This window comes from Protopterus annectens, chromosome 3.part0 (genome assembly GCF_019279795.1).
Source record: "Protopterus annectens isolate FY-2018-M chromosome 3.part0, PAN1.0, whole genome shotgun sequence".
NCBI lineage: Eukaryota > Metazoa > Chordata > Ceratodontiformes > Protopteridae > Protopterus > Protopterus annectens.
Genome location: NC_056731.1, coordinates 1713985683 through 1714010398, shown reverse-complemented (window position 1 = coordinate 1714010398; position 24716 = coordinate 1713985683). Strand labels below are relative to the sequence as shown.

The window sequence follows — 24716 nt, the reverse complement described above, 5'->3', positions numbered from 1 at the left end:
AAAGTCATCCAACCAGTCCCCAAGACCAGTTACAGTCTGGAGTCTGTCTGAGGTTCATTTTAGTACCCAGGAAGACAGGGGATCTCAGACCTATTCTGCTTCTGAGTCATTTAAATCAGTTTGTAAAACAGACAACGTTCCGGATGGTCATGATTCAGTGCATTTTGCCTCTGCTGAGGAAGGATGATTGAATGTGCTCCATAGATCTCCAGGATGCATATTATCATGCAAAGTTAGAGAAGTGGGCCAGGAAATTCCTCAATTTCTGTCTGGGAGCCAAACATTATCAGTTTAGAGTCTTGCTCTTTGGTCTCACCACAACCCCCAGTGTGTTTACCAAGATGATAGCAGTGGTGGAAGCACATATATGCCTGCTAGGGATACAAGTTTTTCTGTATTTTGATCATTGGCTCCAAACTTCTATCTCCAAGAATCTGCTGCCTCTTCACCTAGACCTTTTGCTCCAATTTATGCAAGATTTAGGAATAAAATTAAATCTGCCCAAGTGCCAGATGAATCCAACACAACAAACAGAATTTATCGGATGCCACCTCAACTCATTTCCACAGGATGTCAGTCTTCCTCATACCAGAGTACTCTGTCTATGTCTCACAGATTCACAGATGTAGAGGTGCTTCATCATCCCTCTCCCCCAGAAAAGTTGATTCTACAACTCTTAGGTCTGTTGGCTTCCACAGTTTTGATGATCCCACTAGCCATATTCCACATGAGAACTCTCCAGTGGACCCTAGCAGTACAGTGGTCTCTGTGTGAGGGTTCACATTACTCAGGTTTTCAAAGAGCACAGTTCTTGGTGGATAATATATCCTTCATTAACAAAAATATGCCCATTTCACACAGATCCAACTGTAGTAGTAGTAGTAACCACTGACGCCTCCCTTCTAGGGTGGGGGTGGCATTTTAGAGGGAGGGCCATCCAAGGTACTTGGTCACCCCTAGAGGCCAATCTTCACATCAATATTTTGGAGATGAGGGCAGTCCTCCTAGCCTTGCAGACATTCCAGGATGTCCTCCCCAAGGGTATGACTTCCATACAAACAGAAAACATGGCTGTAGTTTGGTACATCGACAAACAAAGAGGAACCCAGTCCTATCCCCTTTATCGAGAGGCTTTGAGAGTTTGGCAGTGGATGATGTCTCCACATATCTAATAGCATCATATATACTGGGGACGTCCAAAGTTTTAGTGGACAAATTGAGCAGAACTATCTTAATGCCTCATAAGTGTTCCCTTAGTCCAACAGTGACAACCTTAATCTTTTGACACCGGGGCCAACCTTGCTGCAACCTCTTTGCATCTTGTCTAAACAACAAGTGCAGCAGTTACTTTGCTGTGATTCCTCCACAGGGTCAGTCACCTTGGGATGCTGTGGTCCACAATTGGCCCCTGGGTTTTCTTTATGCATTTCCTCATTGCCCCTTATGAGCAAGTTCATCCCGAAAGCAAGAAAGTGCAAGGCCAGAGTAATATTCATTGCTCCTATCTGGCTCCAACAGACATGGTTTCCTTTCCTGTGGCTTCTACTAGTATATCTCCTCCAGGGATGTTGGATCAGTATCCAGACCTATTAAATTACCCATCTGGATTGCCTTCTCTGGACCAGAAGTCCATGAAATTGACCACTTGGTTCCTCCAGTTCTGACCTTAGCCAAAGATGCCAGGCTCCTAATGTCAGTTGTGTAGATCATATTGGCCTCTCAGAAACAATCCACAAAGAAGGTCTAGCATTGCAAGTGGAAGAGATTTTCCATTTGGGCTGTGTCGAAAGGACTGGATGCATTTTCTGCTCCCATTCCTTTCATATTAGAATTCTTATCTGAACTCTTCCACAGTGGTTGCAGTCATTCTACCATCAGAGTTCAAATGGTTGAAATCTCAAATTCCCACATAGGGCAGAATGACATTTCTATAGTGTCCTTAAAAATCTCGGAAGTCTTTTTGAGAGAAATGTTTCTACTATAGCTACCTATCAGTGACCCAGTTCCCCCCTGAGATATTGCCATCCTACTCCAAGTACTAATTCAACCTAACTTTGAACCCACAGCAACAGTAGATTTAATGTTCCTAACTTGGAAGACAATTTTTCTAGTGGCTTTTATCAGCTATATGGATTTCAGAGTTACAGGCCTTTTCCTGCAAACCTCCCTATCTGGTATTTCATAAAGACAAAGTTTTCTTGAGGACCAATGCAGCCTTTTTGCTAAGGTGATATCCAAAACAAACTTAAAACAGTCAATAAATCTACCAGTCTTTTCCCCCAGATTCTCAAACAAAGGTAAATACATTTTCCATATGCTGGACGTTCATCAACAACGCAGGTTCTACCTTCATAAGACTAAACAATTCATAAAGTCTGATCAATTGTTCATTACCTTCTCAAGACCTAAATTAGGCAAAGCAGTTACTAAGGTTACTCTTTCAAGATGTTTATCAGATTGCATTTCTTTTGGCCTTAATAAAAAGGGCTTGACCCTACAATCTAAACCCAGAGCTCACCCCACAAGGGTGATAGTAATGTCAACAGCCTTTACAAGTAGACACCCCATTGATGCTATTTGTGCTGCAGTGCCTTGGTTAACAGTTCACATTTTTACATCTTGTTTATAAATTGGATGTACAGTCTAGATCACATTCATCTTTTGGTATCTCCATTCTCAGGACTATCCTTCCTTAGTACTACCCAATTAAAACAGCTTGGGAATTGTTCACTCAGGCAACAGTAGACGAGACTGGATTTGAAAGTTATGTACTTACCATAACAATTGATGCTTGTTGTCTGATTTTCATCTGGTTCAACTTCCCTCCCTCTTGCTCACTTCCAAATTGATGTTCTGGTGACTGGGTAATTTTCACCTACATCCTGTCTGTGAACAGTCCTAACAGACTGCTTTCCAGTCATACCTATTACCTGTCTACTAGTGTATAGTCTTGAATATACTATCATTATTATAAATTATTTTTTAGTGGGGCAAACTTGGTCTGAGATACTAAGGTTGAGTGGAGGGAATTATGGGTAGGGGAGGAGTCAGAGCCCTAGAGGTGAGAAGCTTCAAAATCGGTGCTAAGGTTGGATCCTGTCAGATCCAACAACCCACATGCTGAAATGGACAAAAATCAGACAACATTGCTCTATTGTTATGGTAAGCGCATAACTTTCATTTTTAGTTATTCACTTTTGAGAATATACTGGATAGTATTTATTAATTATTTATGCATTGCACTTCTTGTCTGAGAAGTGGGTTATTGTTATTCTTAAGTTGATGAAGTTATAGCTCCTCCTTCATTTAGATTGGTTTCTTGCACAAATTATATATCAAGTGTGGCAGTTACCTGGTGTGTGTGGTATCTGGCCATATCCAGAGTGATTTCAGTGCTGCTGTGCCAGGAAGAAAGCTGTGAGGATTTGGGGAATTATACCAGCCTTCCCTGTGGATTTTCTGTATGTGTGTGTGTGTGTGTGTGTGTGTGTGTGTGTGTGTGTGTGTGTAAATAATCATTTGTTTGCAAAGCACTTGATATGTTTAAGAGGCATGGAAAGATGCTGTGTTTCATGAAGAGAGTAGTGAGAAAGAGGTTTGATGTACTAGGTCATAAATTCAGCTCTGTAAGTGATCAGTGTGTGCTCCTGGTATTAAGTGTGTATGTTGGAATACTACACCAGGACAGCAGAGTTTTTGGTGAGTTGGTTATTGAATCAGACTTGTGTGAATATTTTTTAAGCTATTGAATGCCAGTAGTTGGACTCAGGAGACCATCCGTCTTGTAGCTGTCAGACTTATTTGAGACAGTGGACTAGATCAGGACCATAGACCTTGTCCCTCATATATTCAGGTGGTACACTGGTTGGGATTCAAACCATCAGTCCATTAATAACATATGGTGGCAGTGCCACGACATCTGTGACAGAAAGAAATTCCCTACACGCTACCAAATATGTTTTATTGCACCCTTTATAGGGTATTTACTGCTAAGGGAAAGTGCTATCTTATATGTCTGTCTGTCTATCTGTCTGTCTATCTATCTATGTTTGCTTTTGCTGTGTATTTGGTCCCTGCATTTCATCTGCTGCTAATTTCTGTCCTTTTCCCTCATTAGTCCATTTGCTGTTTTCCCCCACATGGTCAGGGAGTACGGCAAATGTTGTAACCCTAGTCAAAGGTATCCCTTTACCTCAGGGAGAGAGCAGCCAAAGTATCCTTTCATATAGTCATATCATCACACCTTTAGGAAGTGTAGTAGACAGAGGTGAGCTTCATTTTTTGTGGGAAAAATCAGGGATTTTTGTATGAAGAGAAACAGAGAGGGAAAGCCTTAATGAGGTAGAGTGTATTTGTGATGTCAGTACATCATTGTACTGAGTGACACACCCATTCAAGCCCCTCTGCTACTGTACGACCGTGTGTTTCAGAAATGGGGAATGCTTATTTATCTCCACTAAAAATTCCCTAAGTACAAACAGGAACCCTAAGCTGCCCCCACTCTGGCTGAGCCAAAAGCCACTAATTTCCCATCTTCCTTGCTCGGCTTCTGCAATGCCTGAACTGGTGAGCAAAACTCTAGTTATCTGTCTTCCAGTCTTCCATCCCTCCACACTATGCTGTTTGCTTTTCTCACCTTTGCTGAGTGCATTGAGAATTAGTAGTGGCTATTTTCTGTGCCTGGTTATGTGTTGATATAGGTTGCATAAGGCTACCTTATATACCCTGTATTGTTCATGCTGTTCATGCCTTCTCCCTATTTCTGAACATCGTTAGTCCCTCATTGAAGCCAGAGATGATTTTAGCTGCATAATGCATCACAGTGTCATTGTTCCTTTGCATTTTTCCATAATTTTGATAGTTCCTCCTTGAACCAGTTACATTTAAAAAATTGTTGAAAGTCTGAGGTAGGTTTACAAATTCAGTGAAACAGTTGTGTTTTGTCATAGGCAAATAACTCAAAAAGATTACACAGCACATGCATTGTGCTTTTCTTTGGGCTCAGTCCACAGTGCAGGAGACTGTGGAAATGTCCTACATTTACACGTACTATAAAATTAAAGCATTTACATGCATTTGTACTTAATGAGAAAAAAGTGTAAAACGTTGGAGAAGTAATAAAACATGTACAAAGAAGAAATAAAAAAAATGCTCTCTCTAAAACTAAAAAGTCAAGAAAAGATAAAGAAAATGAAGGAAATCACCCAGAAGATGGATGAAAGTGATTAAAATGATGTGACCACTAAGTGTTACTGTCCAGAAGTACAACCATCTACAGGTTCCAAGTATACAGATGCCTCCATTATAGCAGCTTTTATTTATTTTTATTTTGTCTTTGTTGACTGGGCAGGTAGACTTGTCTTGGGAGGCTTTTCAGCCATGACACAGATGTCGAGCGCAATTACAATACGTTAAGTGTAATTGTATACCAAAAAAAAAGAATACAGATTCCAAGGAAAGCAATCTTAAGTACAGAAAATAGCATTCTGATTATAGTATAACATTAACAAAAATACAGAAAGTAGCATTCTAACTGCAATACAGCATGAATTGGCAATGTGTATATTCTACAATGATAAAGTAATCATCTGAAAGTAACATTAACACTAACACCCAGCTATGCAACCTTACCAAGCAAGCAATATGCCATCATAAAAGTCACCTGATCAAAACATACCAAATCTGACTAATAAAATTGCCCAAAATGTTTGGAAAAAGGTCAACTGCTGTACACAGTGGAATAACTTTCCCTCCATGAATTCCACATCCTCTCAGCTTTCGCTTGTAATTTCCATTGTAATTTCAACAAACTTGCCATCCCTTAATTTTGTTAATTCCAAACTGTTTCTTCCACCAGTAACCACCCCTCCGTACATCCCTTCATTTTACTTGCAGGATTATCGCATCCAAGGACATTGACTTACTGCTCAAACAAGTTAAGCTTAATAAGCCCCTGGTACAAACAACCTTAACCCATGGTTTAGTTATCACCGCAGAGACAGCACCATAACCTCATTGATACACCTCTATAACCTGTGTATTACTGTTATTATTATATCTAATATCTGGAAAAAATGCCATTATAAAATCTCTTCCTAAGATACTCAGTCCCTCAGATTTCCAGCCAGTTCATCCTCCCTACCCTAGGAAAGATTCTGGAAAAATTACTTGAAACTCACTCAGTTGAAGTGCATCCACAGATCTCTGGATTCTGAGCACTCGCTGACAGCTTTCTTTTTGAAAATGACAGAGGCCTAATTACTGGAGTTTGTTAATTGTGCCAAATGGCCGCAGAGGTAATGCATCATTCTCGCCCTCCAGCAAGATTAATAGTAGTCTTTTGGGTCTCATGGCTTCTTAAGTTCTAATGATTTCAATGGCTTATTACCAAATGAAGATTCTTCAGTGGATGCTAGCAGTTCAGTCATCTCAGAAACTTCAATCTTTACATGCCAAGATCCAACTCATAAGGGTTTGCAGCCAACACACCAGGTAGTTGATTACCTCTCCTTCAGTAACACAAGGATGACCTTTTCATACAGATCTAGCAGTATCAGTAGCAGTATTGACCACACATGCCTCCCTTCTAGGGTGGGGTGGTGGGCATTTAGAAGGAAGAATGGTCCAAGATATATGGATCAGTTTAGAGGCTAAACTTTGCATCAGCTTCTTGGAAATGATGGCAGTCCTTCCAGCATTGCAGGCTCTTCAGGAGGTCCTCCCAAGGGTGTGCTTTCCATACAAACAAACAATATGGCTGTTGTTTGGTACATCAGTAAGCAAGGAGGAACTCGTTCTTACCCATTATGTTGAGAGGCCATAATGGTTTGGCAGCGGGTGATGTCATCACACCATTTTCTGATAGCAATGCATATTCCGTGGTGTTCTAGTGTTCTAGCAGACAAGCTGAGCTGGACTATTCTAACTCTTCATGAGTAGTTCCTCAGTCCAACAGTGGCAATTTTGATTTTCTGCCACCAGTACCAACCATGCTGCAACCTTTTTGCCTCCTAACTCGGCAATAAGTGCAGCAGTTACTTTGCCCTAATCCCTCCACAGGGATAATTACCAAGGGATGCTCTGGTCCACATTTGGCCCCCTGGTGTTCTGTACACCTTTCCCCCATTAACAGTCAACAAATTCTTTCAGAAAGCCAGATGGTGCAAGGCCAAGGTAATCCTCTTTGCCCCCTTCTAACCCCAACAAACATTATTCCCCTTTCTGTGACCTCTTCTATTATATCCACATGGATGCTGAATCAACATCCAGTCTTCTGTTTCATCCATCCAGATTGCCTCCTCTGCACCAGACTACCATGAAATTAACCACCTGGTTCCTCCAATTTTGACAATAGCCAGAGATACCAGGCCAATGATGTTGTTGGCATAATTCAGCCTCCCAAAAATCTGTTACAAAAAAGGTTTTAAACAGTAAATGGAAAACATTTCCTTTGGGGCACTAGCTAAAAGCTTGGATCATTTCTCTGCTCCCATACTATCTGTTTTGGAATTCTTAGCCAAACTCTTCTGACAAGGCTCTAGCTATTCTGCCATCAGAGTTCATTTGACAGCAATTTCCAGTTTTCATGTTGGTCAAAATGATACTTCTCTGTCCTCTTTAAAAGTTTCAAAAGCTTTCCTCAGAGGAACTTTTCTGCTGCATCCCTCCATTGGAGACCCAATCCCTCCATGCTCCAAGCTCTGACTCAACTTGTCTTTGAACCTGCTACCACTATAGATATCAACTTTTTGAATTGGTAAGCAATTTTGTTAGTTGCAATCACTTCTGCCAGTCAGATTTTGGAGCTACATGCACTCTCATATAATCCCCCCCTTATTTGGTTTTCCATATGGATAGGGTTTCTCTCTGGACTAATGCATCTTTCTTTCCAAAAGTGGAATCCATAAATAACTTAAACCAATCCATAGATTTACCAGTGTTTTTTCCCAAATTCTCAAAAAAGGGGAATATATACTGCACGTGGTAGATGTTCATCATCAACTCAGATTCTCTCTTTGTTGGATGAAACAGTTGAGAAAATCTGATAAACCTTTTATTGCGTACTCAAAAGTTAGACATGGCAGAGCAGTTACAAAAGTTACACTGCCCAGATGGCTGTCAAATTGAATTTCTTTTGTCTGTGCTAAGTTGGGTATAAATCCACAGTCCAAACCAAAGGCCCATTCACTCAGGGCAGTAGCTATCATAACAGCCTTACAGCCTTTTCTAAAAGGCTACCCATTGATGACATTTGTGCAGCAGTGATGTAGTTCACTGCCCATGCCTTTGTTACTCATTATAAACTAGATGTGCAATCCATTTCTCTTTCCTCCTTTGGCTCTGCCATTCTCAGGAATTTCCTCCCTTAATACCACCCAGAACAACAGGCTGGGAGTCTGTCCCATATGTTGAATCTGACAAAAATAGAGAACACTATATACGTGTACAAACGTTATGTACTTTCCATAATGTCATATCCATGTTGTCTGGTTTTCATCTGGTTCAGTCTCCTCTCCCTCCAGCCCTCTTATGAAATTGATTTTATATGTATATATATATATATATATTTTTTTTTTTTTTTTTTTTTTTTAAGACAGCTCCGAGATGATGGAGTGGTTGACACACCACACCCTGTCTGTGGCCAGCACTGCCACAGAACTTTAATATTTTTTTCTCTGATCTCTTTAAGATTTGGATTTAAGATTGCTTCTATTTTTTTTTTCATAATTGGATCTGTATGCTTTGTTGTAGGGCACTCGATCTGATGTATTAGATTAGAGTTCAGGGAATTATAGGTAGGGGAGGAGTCGGAGCTCTGGAACTGTGGAAGCTTCAAATTTGGTGCTGGGGTTGGATCTGATGTCCCATATGTTGAACCGGATAAAAATCAAACAACATGGATCTGTTGTTAGGGTAAGTACATAACTTTGTTTAAACACCACTTCTCAGTGAATTTCAGCTTCTCAACCTCTGTATCAATCCCTCTGCAGAAAAATGTATCCCCTAAGAATCTGTTCTGGCAGCACATCTTTTTCTGTCCACATTAACAAACTCCCACTTGACTTGCCTTATATTCCTTTCCTGCTTTATGTTGATAACATGGTTCTCTTCAACTCCATTCATTCTCTCTCTCTCTTCTGTCTTGATCTTCAGGCTGGTTACATCTCTTTATTATCATAAAGAATTATTACTTAACTTCTCTAAAACAAAAACGATGCTTTTTGGTACAAAAAGTTCCCCTCTGTCTACAGATCTCTACAAATCCTCAGTCATCTAAATAGCACTATTGCAAACATCACTACATTCAAATACTGTGGGATTTGTTTAGACCCATTCCCAGATTTCCATCTCCACCAGGACTGTATACACAAAATATCAACTCTGTCTTGTTCTAGACTAATAAAATCTCCCCTTTTCTCTCTGGACCTAGTAGGAATGCCATAAGTAAATGTATCTTATTGGCAGAGGTTGAATACTGTATCTCGGTGATTGCTGCAGCCTCTAAAAGAAATGTATCCATCATTCAGACTATCTTGGATACCATAGGCATATTCATTTCTCTGTCCCCCAGGAATTAACACCACTTCAAAACAAAAAAGTTAACTGGCTACCTGTGAATCTTTCTAGTCATCTCTCAGCTGTTTAAACTTATCCACAATGAGACCTTCCCTCAACTAGTCTCCATACTATTGAGAGATACACCAGCATACAATCTTAGAAGTGTTACCCACTCAGGTCCTTTCCTCCAAACCAGTCTTCATTACATAGAACATTTTTCTTAATCTTCAGTCCAAAACACTGTGAATCTCTTCCTTCTTCTCATAATGATCATTTAATCTCTCCCTTCTTTTTATACTGATAATTTCTCTTACCCCATTTTCTGATCAGAAATATAATTACATTATAAGAATCAATGTAAATATTACTGCTGTCTCATCATACCCTCCTACCCTCTACATAGCTTGCTTTGACTCATTGATTCTTTCAGCATGCCAACTCTGATATCCATTCTGTATGTAATGTATGTATTTATTTCTGTTTTGTTAGTCACTCTGCATATAATGTCATGCATTAATTCTCTTTATGCCCACAAGCCCACTATGATATATTTGTATGTAATGTCAGGTATCTATTGTATTCACCCCTGGGATGAGACTGAGATAGGTCCAATGGGATTAGTGTTCTACCCTGGTTAGATAATGCAATATAAACACCAGCAAATAAAGTATATAAGAAGCTGTACTGATGCTGTTGCTGCAGACAACTGTTTCGAAATGAATGTAGTGCATCCTCCTGCTAACATTCGTACACTGACAGTTGGAATTAAGATACAGCCATTGAATTCCTAACTCATCAATTTTACTGATAGTCTTTGAGTGAAGTTTTATTGAAACTAGTTCCATAATCGCTGTGCAGTCATTAGCACTTAGAAAACAGTGTTTTTTGCAGGGTTGCAAGGGCCCTGCACTTACTGTCCCCCATACCCATTGCTAGTCTCAAGATCACACAGTTATGAGGAAAAGGAACTATCTAATCTGTATATATAGAACTGTACCTCTCTATTTGTAGTGGTACATTCTCATTTTAAAGAGGAAATTTGATAAATGCAACATTTGATGAGATAAAATCAAGTGAAAAAACAAAATTGACAAATTGCGCTGTCTCATAATTCGATAATCTGCTTCCATTCAAACAGGCACTTATGTGAGTACCTGTCTGTTATACCAAGGATAACAGAGGTAAAAGATATACAAGATCTAGACTGTACCACTATGGAGGAGCCTAGTGCCACAATAGCGATGAAGGCTATTACTATACTTCAGTGAGCTGCCAGTTTTATTGGCCACCATATGCCATTCTTTACTATAAACACAGTGATTTCTTAAAGTGTTTATGTGTATTGTAACCTCCGTTTTGGTCATTAAAGTTGATTTTTACCCGGTCATGTGTGGGCGTTTCTTCCTTAAGTGCCTACTTCTATGGATTATTGGTATCTGTTGTTTTGGGCACTTTTTCTTCACATTCTTTTTTTTTACTATAAACTATTAGTGAAAGAGAGTCTGTCTGCAGCTACAGAACAGCAACAAGGACATGGGTCAGTTACCTTCAAAGCCTATGCATGTTTGCCTATACGCTAGGTGAACATGAGGCAACAAGAGGAATGTGGACTAAGAGAGGGTAGAGAATTGGTGATGGGGAAGAATGGATTACAAGGAGAGGATGGATAGGGACACACCTATGAGGAACATAATGATAGGAGCTAAGGAAGAGTAAGGAGGGCCTGCCTGACTGGCCCAGAATGGAACTCATTTAGATAAGAGTCATCCCAATGCCTGATATCATAGGCAGGTACCACCTCTGCTGGCCCATTAGATGAGGCTAACTGATCATGTGACTCAGTCAGCTGGAAAAGTAGGTGCTACAGTGTGAAAATGCAGTCTTCCAAACGTCATTCCACTTCAGCCCTTACCAGCTTTTGTGCTTCCCTCCCCCCAAGACGTAGCTATGGAGGTCACCAGCAATCCCTCTAGGTTTCCTTCCACAGATTAACGTTCATTAAAATAGTACAGTACAGGCAGTGATACACAACACTTAGCCCTCTGCATGGAGAGACTGCCATGTTTCCATAGATAGGACATCCCATTTGTCTCTACCTACTCAGCCATTGGAACACAACAAGCAATAATCAGTATAGCATACTCCTGTAATAGAAGGCAATTTCGGCTATAGGTGATAAGCCTAATGTACACTTGAAAACCAAATACAGAATGCTTACAATAATCAGAAGTCTGTCTCCCTGACCTTTTCCTCCCACTGGTGGAGAATATCCAGTTGATACTTTCACAAATCACTGTTCTTGCACAGTCAGCCAAAATGGGTGATGCCAGTGACATCACTTCAGTCCTGATGTAAGCTGTTAGAGGTATCAGGTTTATAGCGGTGCCACTTATACTTTTCCAGCGGGTGCTCTCTATGGTCTCTGTGCAGCAGGTGTGGGAAGCTCTTGCTGTTCTTGCTCCACCATGTTGTAGCACTATTGAACTCAGTGCTTGAAAAGACTACGTCTACTCTACAGGCCTAAATAAGGAGAAAATGGTAGCTTGGTTTGCACGGCCATATTTACTGGATATCACTTGATGTGCATTGCTGGACAGCGTGGTGATGTGATGCAAAGTAACACTAGTATGATGGTGGCAGAATGGGCTTTGCAGTGGCTGTACATACACATTGATTACACACGACCTCCCAGCCCAGGAAATGGCAGATGAGCATTGTAGTGCTGCTTGTGGTTAACACATCATGTTATAACTGTGATTTAGAGATGACCCCTATAAATCACCCTATTAGCATAGTTACTGTGTTATAAGGCACAATGGAGAGAGATGAAAAAGCAGGATCACCATATTGCTAGAGACTGTGTTATGGTAAGAACTCAGGGAATTACATATAGTGTACCAAGATATAAGCAAAATTATGGCAGACATGGCTACTAATAATGAACCTCAGGGCATTACTCACCACATTGCAATGCATAGAGACAGCAGAGACAGTAAATTGAGCAGAGGAGTGTATGGGGTAACACAGTACAGGGCATCATAGGGGGACTGACATGCTGGATGGGGCTGAGTCTGGCAAGGGGCATAAGACAGGGCAGGACAAGTTGCAATTCTGCTAGGTAGAGGGCTCAGTCTGAAAGGGCACAAGGAATAGGACAAAAAGGATTGCAGTCGGGGGGGGGGCTCAACCTGGCCAGGGAGCAGGACACATGGTTGGGTCAGGTTACTGTCCTATGCAGGTATGCAGCAGCATACTATATGCACACAGACTGCACACCATGCTACAGGGGCAGCAACACTGTTAACATACCCACTGCTGGCACAATATGGCACAGTGTCAGAATAGTGACACCATTGTAGCACACAGGAATGTGGCCTCCAAGAGAGGACTGTCAGATGATACTAAGGCAACTATCGACCGGCATGTACAGTCATGCATACATATATTAATCCACATATGCAACATCTAGGTTTAATGGAACAGAGAGAGTGCCAGCAGCTGGAAAAGGTCACTACATAGGAGAGAGAGAAAGAGGTGCTACTACAAGTCCTATGCACATACTGCATGCATATCCTGGTACAAAATAAAGTAGATAAGACCTGCTGGGACCAGGTGTGGCAGGGCATCAATGTAGTGGTGAGCTATAATAGGGCAATAATATAGGTGCATTATAGGATCACTGATATCTAACCATGTGTAAAGGCCAAGACACAGGATATTGCAAGCGAAAGACTGAACACTGGGGGTGGTCACACAAAACAGGGGTATCTCATGGAGGTGGAGGAATTCATGGTATGCCTCACTCAGGAAGATGAGAGAATCCTAATACCTGTTGGTGACTTGCATATGAATGCTGGGCTTTAAACAGCTGGAAACTGTTTCATGTGTGTCTGTAGGGTATGCACTGGATTAGTACTGGCATGCACTATTGTAGGATTGCTGCTTGCAGCTGTGAATAATTTACTCAGACAAATGCTTGTACATATCTGTCATCCAATGACATCAGGGCTGTGAATAATTTACTCAGACAAATGCTTGTACTTATCTGTCATCCAATGACATCAGGGCTGCAACAACAGCAACTTGTACTGTATGGTACATATGTTCCCATAGGCTATATATATATGTATGTAGTTATGATTGTCATGCAGTATTTTAAGTGCCAAATGGTGGTCGGAGTCATATGATCTGGCATTGCCACTGGTGTGTTACCCTGTACATATTTGAAATTTCTAGTGGTAGAGGCTCCAGCATAACAGGTTGAAACATGCTTGATGTCAACAGTCACTGATGGCTAACAATGATAGCACCATACACATTGCACAATGTGGCACAGTGGCTCTGTCAGCAACACTTATCAGTGAAGGCCACATGCACATCATCCACAGCTGAGATGATGGTGGAAGGGCAAGATGAAGCTCAGCATCCCCTGTGTTCAGTATTGAACATCCAATCCATGCTAGCCCCACCCATGTTGCACAAGTGTAACCACCATAGACAAAGCCAGAGGGCCTCACTGTGTTTGAGGTATGTGTATCCCGTATAGGAGCAGGGCGTGTAAATGTCTATCACCACTATACCTCCAGGTCAAAATGGCATACAAGGCCATCTCAGACCCAGCCTTGATGGAGTTGCTGCATATCCATAAGTCAACTCCAGTTGCGCAACCTGCACGCAAGGCCTCAACCTGATCTGTGACATAAATAGAACTTGTTGGGGAGATAGATTTGTGTCCCAAAGACTCCCCCCATCTGTGGAATAGACTCACTCTCCATGTCAAGCAGAGTATTTCTCTAGCCCTCTTTAAGAGGAACCTAGACTACTGGATGGGAAACAGAAAATACACCCCTAGGATCCCACCTGTGTTCCTGCTGGACAGGGGAAACAGGTGCTGACTTTGTGGGAACATGGGCAAATTCTTGGCTAGGCTTATAAGGGCATCTCACCCAAGTATCATCCTATGAACCTATGATTGGCATCAGTCAGTGGATGTGCAGGTCAGTGATCTTAGCACATATATCCACTTCTCACACCATGGCAGAGATACTGAGTGTGCTGCCTAGCCTGTATAAGGAACTGTAGCCACTGTAGAGATTGCAGGACATCCTGCAATGAATACAAAGTGATATGGCATATGGGGACCTGTAGCATATATGTCTGTTTAGGGCATTAATGCCCTAGCTAGCAACCATTGATACAGTCTTGAGGACGCAGGCAACTGGCCACCTTGGCTCTGCTAGGAGACATTGCATTAACAAATGCTAGGCTGACACAGATAACATGTGCTGTTCCAGTGAAAGCTTCACTGTCCACAGTGCACATGGCTGCCAATGTCTCTAGGTGTGGACGTTTCCACAGTCCTGGCCAACACTCTTTTGAATCCACCACAGGCGCATATCACTGAGCAAACCACTCAGGATCTCACAGCTCAATATTTTCACACTCCTGTGTTACTATACTTTGAGCAGAACTTACAAGGGTCATGGATGTCAATATCCTACTGGCACACCACGTGGGATGCCACAGCTGGGTTCCCGTGCCTGCTTCTGACATGGTATACCATTCCTTGAACAGGATACTCCCAGTCCTGATACTGTGGGACCACATGGTACACCTGTCCGGATTTCATCTCATGGAAGCTTCATCTCACCATTGGAGGATGTGATACCTGATTCCCCAACCTCCAAGCCATGTATGTGGCTACTACATCCAGCGCTCCTAAACCTTTCATGTGTGCTAGCATTGGTGTCACCCATTACTGTGCCCCACCCCACCTGTCCAAATGAAGATTAGTGGCCCTCCTCACCCCTGTTGTCCATTTGGATAAGGTAATGTCAGTTGCACAGCAAAGTGTGCACTGTGCATCATAGCCTGGTTGTGGTATTACATACATCTTTTTTATTGTGTTGTCCTTGTAGTGGTCTATAGTTGTGGATTAAATGACACCTCTTTTCCAGTTTTTGGTGCACCAAGGTATTGTTTCTGCCTCTGCCTCATGTGGGGCACTGCTGATGACTCATTATCTGTCTCCTCCTGCTCTGCTGCCACAAGTATGTCTGGCAGTGGTATGGTGTCACCATGTTGTAACAACTGTCATAGTACATATAATGTAGTATGAACAGACCACAGATATCCTGCTGCAGGTCTCTGGAGCATACTGCAGTACACCACCAGATGTATCAAAGCAGTGGAACTAAGCCTTTAGAATTCCTAATAAACACTCAGTGATGTTATGTTTGTGCAAAAGTGCCTTGTTGTGCAATATCTCCACCTTCTTCTGTGTACTTTGGGTAGAGGTCATCAGCCACAGTTCCAAGGCATATCCTGCATCACCTGCAGTGTATAGAAGTGAACATCACTATGAGTGACTTGCTAGCTATGTTTATGAGGCCAGCATATCAAGGATTCTGTGGGTGGAAGTTTGTAGAACTATTAACTAGATGACCCTGTAAAAAATCATCTCATGTGAAACACTGGCATAGATCACATGTGCCAGATGTGGAGGAGATTGGAACTGCTTGTATATCACACAGACCCACTATATATATAATACCTTGTGCTTTGCATATGACCTGGCAGCTGATGAATGGAAGATATAATGGGCACCATGTGGAGCAGGAGGGACCTTGATAGCAATGTGGGTACAGTTAGTAGCCCCCAGAATCTCAGGGAAATGGAATGTGTCATAGAATGCCCAACAATTATGCGTTTCTCCTGTGCTGTCCATATAAACCAAATATGCTCCTCCATGTGCTGCAGCAACATCAAGGAGCTGGTTTAAAATTTGTGAGGTTGACTGTTATGAAACTCCTTAAATGTCCTCTTTTGAATGCTGAAAGATCCCCATAGCAAGGGTGGTTAATGCCTGAAAAACATTTGTGTCCACTGAGGTTGTCATTTCATGCATCGCCCTTAATTTCATGTGAGGGTGGCATATGTCTATTAATTCCCACACTGTGTCTCTGCCCTCACAGTAGTAGTAAACAATACTCCAGTATTGGATGGGGTAGTATGTTAACTTTTATGGACCATTCTGTGACATGGAATGCAACATTACCCAACACTGTGAAGTCTGTCTCCAAAGGTAGACACTAAGACATACTGTCCGGCTAATGCTGATGTTGATCCTGGCATCATAATGTGAGTGAATTTCCTGTATACTGTAATATCCCATTCTCAAATTAGCTGATCACTGTGGCTCATCATGTTAATTTTATAAACTTTTGAATTGTGCGATCATGTTTGATTATGTTATTTGTATATGTGGTGACTTTGATTAGCATTTTGACACTTATTTGTATGTCATTATGTGGTCATATAATGCATACCTCATTATTTCTCCAGTAAGGCACTTGTACTGCCTATGTCTCTGAATAATCCCTCACCACACCAACCCACCTTGAGCACTGACATTCACTGCACTATTTCTCATATGTTCTACACTATTTGTTTCTGAATGCTTGTCTACAAGTTTTCCATATACCATTCCACACACCTTTGTTTATTCTGTAGGATCAATCAAAATGTATCTAACAGTGGGTGGGCAACTGTGCTGTTCTTCTACAGAGTGGGTTCTGTTGCATGACATTATTGAGAATGACACTTAAGAGGCCACAAGAAATGGAAAGAGATGGAGGAAAATTACTGATCTTATTTAATCAGCCTGATGAATTAAAATATTTAATTAAAAAATAAAATTCTGAGGTTCATCATCATCATCATCAACCCCTCCTTTTTCCCATTTTCTACAGGGTGTCATGTTAACTGTCACCATCTCTGTCAATTCAGTATTACACTCCTGCCTTCTTCTCCACTCATGCCTGACTGTCACAGATTTTCTCATCCACCTCTTTGTTGGACACCCTTGTTTCCTGTTACCTTCTTTCTGTCTGTCCCAAATCTTCTTCAGCAGATTGTCTTCTGCTTTTCTACACATGTACCATTACCACCATAATCTCTTCTCTTTGATCTTTTCTGCAATTGGAGCTAATCTGGCTTCTGCCCTTATACCCTTATTTCTTTGTCCCACAGTGTGCATCATACCACTCATCTCAGACACTTAATTTCCATCACCTTTAGCTTCACCATCTGCTCTGCTTTTACTGCCCGGGTTTCTGTACCATACAGTAGTACTGGTCATGCCACTGCTTTGTACACCTTGCTTTTTAGTTTCTTTGGCATTCTTCTGTCATACACTACACCTGATACTCTATGCCAGTTGGCTGCAGCACCTCTGATTCTACCTTTGACCTTTTCATTCAGACTTCCCTTCTTCTCAACCTCCCTTCCAAGATACTTGAAGTTGTTAATCTGTTCCACTGTCTTCCCTTCTATCTAAATTCTCAGCTTCTTCTGATTTCCCAAATTTGCTGCCGTTACCACTGTCTTATCTGTACTTAGTTTCATCCCATGTGCCTTCATTTTTGCATTCCATTCTCCTATCCTTTGCTGACGTTCTTGCTCAGAGTCTGCCTGTAATGCCACATTGTCTGCATACAGCAACTTTGTCGCTCTTTCCCCTCCGACCTCTTTACTGATGCAGTCTATCACCAGCATGAGCAGCAGTGGGCCCAGAACTGAATCCTGATGTACACCTACTTCCAGTGGGATCCCCTCTGTGAGACCAAACACTGTTTGTACTTGAGTCATTGGGTCCTTGTACCTAGCCTGCACTAATTCTACCAATGCTTCTGGGACTTCAAACCACTGCAGTACTGTCCAAATTAGCTTTCCCCAAGTCCAGTTGGGCTCTTTCCTCATGTCTAGCTTCTTCTTAACTGTCTCTCTCACTGCAAAGATCAGGTCAGTTGTGCTGCATCCTGATCTGGATCCGAACTGCTAATATCCCATCTTACTTTCTACTACTTTGCGTATCCATTTATCAATCACCCTCTCCAGACTTTTCATGCAGTGTGACAAGAATTTGATACCTCTGTACTGCCCACAGTTGTGTGTGCCCCCTTTGTTTTTGTACACTGGCATGAGTATGCTTATTCTCCAATCATCTGGGATACACCTTTCTCTCCACATTGATATGAGTACCCTCAGGAGCCATTTCTCTCCTGTCTCACTCAACATTTTTATCATATCTGCTGTGACCTCGTCTGACCCTGCTGCTTTCCCTGATTTCATTCTGCTTAGTGCTATTCTTACTTCTTCTAGGGTGGGCTCCTCTTCTTCTCACATTATAGGCTGTGTCTGGGGTTTTCTTCATTTAGAAGCTGCTGGAAGTACTCCTTCCATCTGCTTTTGATGTCCTGTGGGCTGGTGAGGAGGTTGTTGCTGGCATCCCTTATGAAGGATGTCTAACTATCCTCTTTATCTTTTTGTCTTTGACTTGCAACCCAATATAGTTTCTTTATGCCACGTACTGTGTCACTTTCCAGAAGCTGGTAGAGTGCCTCCAATGCCCTATTTCGTGCTATTGCAACTCCTTTCTTAGCTTCTTTGTTAGTCAGCCAGTGTTCCTTCCTAACCTGGTCCGTCTTTTCTATCTCCCACTTTTTCCTGCACTCTTTCATTCTTTTAATGACTTCCTGGACTTCTACATTCCATCACCAGCTTTCCTTATGTACCTTATTTCAATACCTGGCTCGGCCACATATCTGTTCTGTAGTCCTCACACGCTGTTTTCAGGTGCTGCCATTCTTCTTCAACTCCACTTACTTCCTCATCTTCTTGGGGTGCTAGAGCTTTGAGTAACTCCTTAAACTGTTGTACATTCTCTCCAGCCAACTTCCAGGTCTTCATCCTGGTCTCTGTTGACCTTAGAGTCTTCTCTGACCACTGCTTGCAGCTGATTGTGGTAACCAGTGGTTTATCCTGTAGGCTGACTATTTCAGTGGGGATGACTTTACAATCACTGATTCTACCCCCAGTGCCCTTTCCTTACTAGAAGGAATTCTACTTGAGTTGCATGTTGGCCACTCTTGTATGTGATCTTGAGACTGTCTCTTTCTGAACCATGTGTTGTCTGCTATCAAACCATTTGCCAGACAGAATTTTAGAATGGCCTCTTCCCCTTTATTCCTGTTGCCCCACCCATGTGGACCTAGGCAGTCCTTATATCCTGTTCTGTCTGTCCCGGTATGCGCATTCATGTCACCCATTATCAGCGGTGATACTTGTTGTCTTTTTTTTTTTCTAGTAGGTCTGCAACTAATGTATGAATGCACTCTTTTCCTCAATATCACAACCCTGCTGTGGGACATAGGCTGGGATTATGAATACTACACTATCTTTACAGTGGAGTCTGATTGCCATGAGTCTGTCACTAATTCTGTTTACCTCCCTAACTGCCTTCTGAAGCCTGTCTCTCACCACAATTCTGATACCATTTCTAGCCTGTCCTCCTCCTGAGTGATAGACTCTGGATCCCAAGCCAAGTGGCTTTGCTGCACTGTCATTCCATCTTGTCTCTTGGATACCTAGGATATCCAGCCTCTTCAGTACCATCATGTTATCCACTTCCAAGCTCTGCCTTGTCAGTGAGCCTATACTGAGTGCGGCAATTCTTAGTTCATGTTTGGCAGGTTGATTGGTTTTGCATCCGGCTTTTGCTGAATAGAGCTATCCCAGGTAACCCAGGCTGGACAACTGGACAACAGTCGGCCAGTAGCTTATTGACCCAGGACTGCTGGGCTTTATGGCTGGCACACACTGACCAATAGGGGCACATACACCCCTCCCACCATTAATATGGTTCCCTGGCGCAGGTTGGAGTAGGTCAGGTCCTCAACCCACTTAGCACCAGTAACTACCCATGTTCAATTTGGTGACATTAGTCAACATGACCAAATCACCTAGAGCCCTATTTTACACTGTTGAGTGGCTAGCCCTGCCACGGCACTCAGACTGTGATCCTTGTTCTCCTATTTTGAGGATACAGCACATCACAGTAAATGCCCAAAGCAGTTGGTCTATGCAACTCTTCCCTCAGTAGGACACCATGTAGAGTCTGTGCTGCTGCCCACAGCTCCATTCATTGGAGAATTTGAGATGGAAACACTCAGCTTGTTTTTTGGAAGTTGGAGGAACCCACAGAGACACAGGGAGAACATGCAAACTCCAAACAGGAATTGGCTGGAGGTCAGGATCAAACCATGTACTTCTGTGGTTACTGTACAATGTAGCTTTATAGGAGCTTATAATGTCACTTCTAGCTATAGTCCTGATAAACAACCTTTTATTAGAATGTATTGAACACTTCAGATATAATGAACATGAAAGTCACCATTGTAGAGAAACTTTATTTTGTCATACATTATAAAAGTATCTGAGTTAATTAAGTGTAGACTGTATAATTAAGTGCAAATCACAGCCACGTAGATTTCAAGAGCGAGTTTTCCTAAGTAAATCATGTATATTTTACCTTTACCTTGAAAGGAGTGCATGTGGTATATTTCTGGTTTTGAAAAAACCTAGCAGCTTGGCACCTACTTTGTATCCTTGCAGTCTGTTCAAAGAATTTAAGGGACAAAATATCATTTAACTTGCAGATGAAACAACACATGTGCTGGCTAAAACTTGCTTCATCAAACTTAAAAATGTTAACCTGGCCTTTTAGGGTTAAGAGACAGTTGACTTGTATGTGGCTTTATTTGCTTGGGGGTCCCAGCTAGTGCTAGTGTTAGCTAGGTCAAATGTGAGGTCCAAATATTATTTCTGTTATATATTTGAGTGTCTGAGTGACTGACTGTGACAGAAACAGTAGAGCATTGTAAGGGGTGTGGTGTTGCTAAATTATAGTACCAATGGTCTTGCAGGTCTTTAGGCTCAGCTGATTAGCATCCATCACATTTGTGTCTTTTGGAGTCTGTTAACTCTGATGTGCAGTGGGCTGTTGTGTGGTAAGTAAAATAAGCTAAGGATGACAGATAGTGGCAGATATTCATACCATTCACGTTCAAGCAGCAAGAATTATGAAACTACAGCTTAAATTTCCATGACCTTACAACAGATGTCATTAGGTAAAATAAGGTACAGTCACCAGAATGTGATTAGATTATATCAGTGTGTATTTATAGAAAATTAGCATTTTAATGTTTCTTTCTTTCTGTGGTTAGATAACAGGCCACCAAAAGCCAGGGCAGGTGGCAGTCGTATACTTGTGCTCCCTAATAGCTCTATTATATTGGATGGTTCCAAGTCGGTTGATGACCAAGGCATTGTTTCATACATCTGGATAAAGGATGGAAAAAGCCCAGCAGCTGGTGTAAGTAGAGTGCTTGTCCATGTACAAATAACTAAATATATCTTCTTCTTCTATAAATAAAAATAATAAGAAAGCAAAAACTAATGTGCAGTTACCACCAGGTTAGTAAGCATTAAAGGACAAAGGTTTTGCACTATTCCAAAGTAGATTTAAAGCTGCAGTTTGGCAGAATGTTCCTGCCTCATATATACACTTTGGTAAAGGAATGTAAGTTCATCTATCAGGTTACTTATCTTATAGTATAGTTCAACATACTGGAATGTGCAGAAGGTCTGAAGCAGAGAGAGCATTTTTATGGTAGTCATTGTCACTGTTATCTTTAGTGAAGAAAATTTGTCATTTTTGTTTTATGCAGCAGATTAAACCTAAACAGTAAATTGCTTGCCCTCTACTGTCATGTGATTTTTTTTTTCATTTTTTTCATACTGTGGTCCAAATGGAGAGATGATGAAATTGGCCAGAAATGGAGAGTAGTATTGCTAGAACTGATTTCATCCTCAGTTCTTGGTGAGTACCTTCACGTGGTGGACCCGTTCTCATAAAATCTCATCAATATGACACTGATATATAGATGGTATCTTATAAAGCATATATCATGGTGAGAGTAGGTTAACAATAAAAAAAGACAGTTGGGTGCACAAGTCTCAGGATAAAAAAGTGCCCAATCCTGGTGTGTACACTGGTGCCAGGATGGGAACAAATAGCAATGTCAAATACTCAAGACATGGAAACATTCCTACAATGGGGTTAGTCCAGGCTGAGAGGGAGGATGGCCTCAATTTTGTAGAAGGTAGTAGCCCACAAAAAGCACCAAAGCTGATAGGCCTAGAAAAGAGCTATAAGGATGATAGAGTAGACTAATGAAAATAAGAAATTATATATTGTTACTTTTATGCAAGAAGCCCAGAATTTCCAGATAGAAAATATTCGGAAAGATTAAAAACTTTCAGAAACTTCAAATGCAAATTTACATTCATTAATACAACAGTTACACGAAAAACATTACCTAGACGAAGAAATTTTGGGCCTCCTGGAAAAAAGGTCTGAGAGTGCAAAAATATAAAGAACAAAGCCCATATATTTTTGAATAGCATAAAAAAAGAAACATGGACATGGGAAGGAAAAAGAGATCTGATATGGTACAATTTATATGCGCATGTGAAAGCCAAGCTAATTAATACAAAAAAAATCTCCAAAGATGTTTGAAGAGAAATACAGGTAAATGTACCCAGATGTGCAAAATTTCACAATACAAAAAATGAGAAAACAAAGAGGGCATGTAGAACAGATGATTAGTAAGGTAGAATTTAAAGACATACAAAATGAAGTTACAGAATATCTGCAAATTGAAGAATTTAGTGTAGAAAATCCTACACAGGTAATGTCATTACATGCGGGAACAATGCGTCCCCGAATCAGGGAGAAACAGGTGGAGCAGGAGGCATCTGAAAAAAAATATGGACATAAGAAAAATACAGTTGATATGGTGTAATATTTATTCAAAGGAGAATGCAAAACTAACCACATACCTTTTTTGCTTTTTTTTTGTATTGAATAGAAATACAGGTAAAGACACACAGATATGGAAAATTTCACAACAGAAAAAAAACAAGAAAACAAAGAGGAAAAGTAGAAGAGAAGATTAGTAATGGAGACTCTAAAGAAATGAAAACTGAAGTTATGGATTACTTGCAAAGTGAAGGATTTAGTGTAGAAAATCCAACACAGGTAATGTTATAGCATGATGGGACAAGTCCCTAACTAAGGAGAAACAGGTGGAACAGAGCATAAGATGCTCTGGAACTTTCTGTAGAATGCCCATCAGAAACCGAGAGCAAAGAATGTGTTCTCAGTTTAGAAGAAAATGATCTAAGAGAAGAGTTGTTTGATTTAATAAAGATGGATATACATATGAAGATCAATGAAAAAATGGCACAGCCAGAAAAACTCAAGATATGCAGATAATTATAAAGGAAAAGTACAAAATAAGTAATTCATTGCTGACCCCAAATTGTTTTATAGAGAACTGGGAAACAAAGCAAAAGTAACAGCAGCACTACCATCAAAAAAAAAAAAAAAAAAGGGCAGAAATAGACACATTTCGGAGAAATATTTATGGAGACTCTGTGGAACATAATAAAGATGCTAAATAGAAAAATTAAAAGAAGCAGTAAGGAGTTTAAATGAACAGCATATGAAATAGGATGAAGTAATGGCCAGAGATATTGAAATAAAAGTAAGAAAAGCTCCTAACTGGAAAACCCTAGGCCCAGATACAGTATCTAACATATTGCTAAAAACATTAACATCGTTACACAGTGATTTAGCCATGAGTAAGAATTACTCATATGTGCATCTCGAACAGACACCAGTTTGGTTAACAACAGGAAAAATGATACTCCTCCTTAAGAGTGAACCTGTAAGTCATCCTAAAAACTATAGACCAATAAGATGCCGTCCGACGATGTACAAACTGTATATTGGAACTGATGCAAAGAGAGCTTATAGTCGTTTAGAAGAAAAGTCGATTATGGCAGTAGGAGAAAGGGGTAATAAAAGAACATCATATGGAACAAAGGATCACTTGTTACTAAATAAAGTCATAATAGAGAATTGTAAAAAGGGGACAAATCCAAGTATGATGTGGCTATATTACAAAAAAGCTTTTGACATTCTACAGTCATGGATAAAGGAGTGCTTACAGATGTGTAAGATATGTCCTGCATCGATCAATTACATTACAATGACCATGAAACTGTAGCAAACTACTTTGCAGTTAAACCATGACAAAGGGAAAATTATTATCCCAGGCATAAAATTCAAAGAGGGATATTCTAGAGTGATTCTTTGTCACCATTGTTATTTTGTCTTGCCCTTAACCCATTAAGCTGTTTACTTAACAGATTCGTTGTTGGTTACAATTTGGCTCTCTACTTTTTGTGGG

At 40.9% G+C, this 24716-nt stretch overlaps 1 protein-coding gene across 1 annotated transcript in view; it reads left to right on the top strand.

Moving 5' to 3' along the window:
* Positions 1-24716, top strand: part of KIAA0319 (KIAA0319 ortholog) — a 2335945-nt gene that overhangs the window by 1676247 nt on the left and 634982 nt on the right. The window contains exon 12 of the mRNA XM_044065978.1: positions 21624-21772. Within this exon, the coding sequence (XP_043921913.1) occupies positions 21624-21772 (149 nt within the window). The remainder of the gene's footprint in view (positions 1-21623; positions 21773-24716) is intronic.